The sequence below is a fragment of the Monodon monoceros genome, unplaced genomic scaffold, assembly GCF_005190385.1.
Source record: "Monodon monoceros isolate NGI ecotype Baffin Bay Population unplaced genomic scaffold, NGI_Narwhal_1 Contig4964_ctg1, whole genome shotgun sequence".
NCBI lineage: Eukaryota > Metazoa > Chordata > Mammalia > Artiodactyla > Monodontidae > Monodon > Monodon monoceros.
In genome coordinates, this window is record NW_021700820.1 from 1 (window position 1) to 3,028 (window position 3,028).

Consider the following 3,028-nt stretch of genomic DNA (forward strand, 5'->3'; position numbering starts at 1 on the left):
CTTTTTTCCCGTTATACAGTAGGCCATTAAGATTTTGCCATGTCGGTGTATCTTTCATCTTTTTACAATAGCTGCGTTTTCTGCGGGCCTTATAATGTATTTGATCACTTTTCTCTTGTCAGGTATTTAGGACTTTTTCTGTCATAAACCTTTTGCACATCATCAGCTGTGCCTTTCAGATCCAAGTCAAATGAAATTTCAGAACCAAAGAAAACACAACATTTTGTGGCTCTTGCTTATATTGTCAAGTAGCACTTGAGAAAGATGACGCCCTCCTGCCCCGTGTGAGAGGGTCTGTCTCTCTGCGCTTTAGCCAAAGCCTAGGTCGTCATTACAGCGGACAGCTTGCTGTCACTGGCTCATTACCGGAGTGGAGGTTTGAACCCGTGTCGCCCACATCCGTGTTGTGTTGGCGTCGGGCCACGCTGCGGGTGTCTTCCTCCAGTGGGGTCGGTCACTCGGGGAAGAAGCTGCAGGCAGGGCGCGGGCGGGGTGGGCGCGCTCACGGCCGCGGTCTCGCAGCCCTGCAGGTCCTCCCTGGCGGCGCTGGCGGCGCGCACGTCCCTGGACCTGGAGCTGGACCTCCAGGCGTCGCGGACGCGGCAGCGGCAGCTGAACGAGGAGCTGTGCGCCCTGCGCGAGCTGCGCCAGCGCCTGGAGGACGCCCAGCTCCGCGGCCACGCCGAGCCCCCGGCCTGGCTGCTGCGCGACGAGCGCTTCCGGAGCCTGCTGCGGGAGGCCGAGAGGCAGGTGAGGCCCCGGCCCGCCAACGGGGGGAGGGGGCAGGCGGGCGGGCCTTTCTCGCCTCCCGGTGCCCGGAGCTGGCAGGGGCTTCCATCGGTCTTCCTTAAAACTGGAAGCAAACCCGTCTGGTTCACCCCGCGTTGCTGTTCCAGACGAGACAGACCAAACTTGACTTCCATCAAGAACAGGCAGCTGAGAAGATGCTGAAGAAGGCCTCCAAAGGGGTGTGCCAGCTGCGCGGGCAGAACCTCAAAGAGCCCATCCAGGTGCAGGCGTTCAGGTGGGGAGAAGCCCAGGCCTCACTCTCCCGCTTGCTTTTTCCTGTCATACCTTTGTCATTATAAAGAGTAAAGTAAGTATTGAGAAGGACCCACAGGAGGTCGAGGACAAAGCAGGAATCTCCCCTGCTGTTAGCATTGTGCGGAGTTTCTTCCGATCTTGTTTTCTAAACACTGTTTTTTCATGCTGCTTGTAATCACAGTGTGGGTTCGAGTTTGCATTTAGCTCTTTTTAAATTAAAATACCCCATGTTGCCACATCATCTGTTGTCTTTTTTGGCTGTAATGTCTCATCTAACAGATATAATTTACCTATTTTATACCCTGCTTCTTTCCAAATGTTTGCTCCTGTAAACAGCACAGTGATCTACATATAGATACATATGTGTATCACCTTTGCCTTTTTAGTTAACTTTTTTTTAAATTTAGTTAACTTTTGATTGAAGCATAATAGACATACAGGAAAGCATGCATATCGTCCTATATATGAAATATTTCAGTGAATTGACATAAACCCTACATGGCAAGAATCAAATGTTATCAGCACCCCCAGATTTCCCACACCAGAATAACCACCATCTTGAATTTGAATAGTGTAGATTAGCTTTCCCTGTTTTTATTTTTTATATGAGGAAAATCACCCAGTCAATCTATTTTCTTTTGTGTCTGGCTTTTTAAAAAATTGAGGTGAAATTCACGAAGCATAAGATTAACCATTTTAAAGTGAACAATTCCATGGCACTTAGTACAGTCACAATCTGTATTCAGTTCCAGAACATTTCCATCACCCCAAAAGGAAACCCTGTACCCCCGGTAAGCAGTCACTCCCCATGCCAACCTCTCGTCAGCTCTTGGCAGCCACCATTCTCCTTTCCGTCTCTCTGCGTTTGCCTTTTCTGGACCTTTCATATAAGAGGAGTCATACAGTATGTGGTCTTTTGTGTTTGGCGTCTTTCACTTTGGATAGTATTTTTAAGGTTCATCAGTGTTGTAGCATGAATCAGTGCAGTGTTCCTTTTTAGGGCTGAATAATGTGTGCCTGACGTCTAGCCTTAATTTTTTTATACCTTGAATTTTTACCTCCCCATCATGAAAGAGTATAAAACACTATAGCTATCTTCCTTCAACTATGATTTAGAACTCCGTGTATAGTTTTTCATTTATTCATAAAGAAAATATTTGCTGAGCATCTACGTATACCAGGCATTGTTCTAGGCACTGGAGACAAACTCTTGCCCTCATGGGGCTTTGTAACTTCTATTAAAATTTAGAGAGGGGGCCGAGGCAAGAGACTTTAGAGGGTTTGTATACAGATGTGCCCCTGGGGATTGAAATTCAGTGTGTTCTCTGAGTCAGAAAAGCTGTCATTGATGGCAGAGCCTCTTGCCACCTTTCGCTGCATTTCTATCAGCCTCTAACCTGTAATTCTTTCCAATCGCAGGGAGAAGATAGCATTTTTTACAAGACCAAGGATTAACGTACCTCCTCTGCCCGCCGACGATGTTTGATGTAGTGCTTTGTACACATAAAGTATTTATCTGCCTGTTTTATTTTCATGAAGTTCTTAGACTAGCTAAATTTGTCTTTAAAATATTTGTGCAAAGCTATTAATATACACATTTTGTAAAAAATAAATAAAAACAAAACACATATATCTATACATATATATTTTATAATAGTGACGGCAACAGGGCTTGGTTTTTCCTTGTTGTGAAATTGACATCTCTGAAGACAGGTTATTTTATAAGAGATCAATTATCATGTTAAGAGTGTACAGTTTTTACGCTGTTTTATTTGACTTAAAGGCTGGAAGACAGAAACGAAGTGAGTTCAGGCAAATTCACTGTATTGTAATTTATTTATAGTACTTTTTTTTTCCTTGAAGGAAAATACTGACTTTAAGATGTATTTTAAGACTGAAATTTTGTTCTTCAGTATTTGTCATGCGGTAGAATGGAACTTTGGGGCCGGTTTTGTGTCTGACATCGGAAATGCAAACACTATGT

At 44.9% G+C, this 3,028-nt stretch overlaps 1 protein-coding gene across 1 annotated transcript; it reads left to right on the forward strand.

Annotated features, from left to right (window-relative positions):
- Positions 1-337: 337 nt before the first annotated feature.
- LOC114889615 (protein WWC3-like) lies at positions 338-3,022 on the forward strand (the record flags this gene model as incomplete). The annotated part of the gene is made up of 3 exons (XM_029213053.1): positions 338-750; positions 897-1,024; positions 2,464-3,022. Coding segments are annotated over 3 exons (608 nt in total), but the record flags the coding sequence as incomplete, so codon positions are not given.
- Positions 3,023-3,028: the final 6 nt, after the last annotated feature.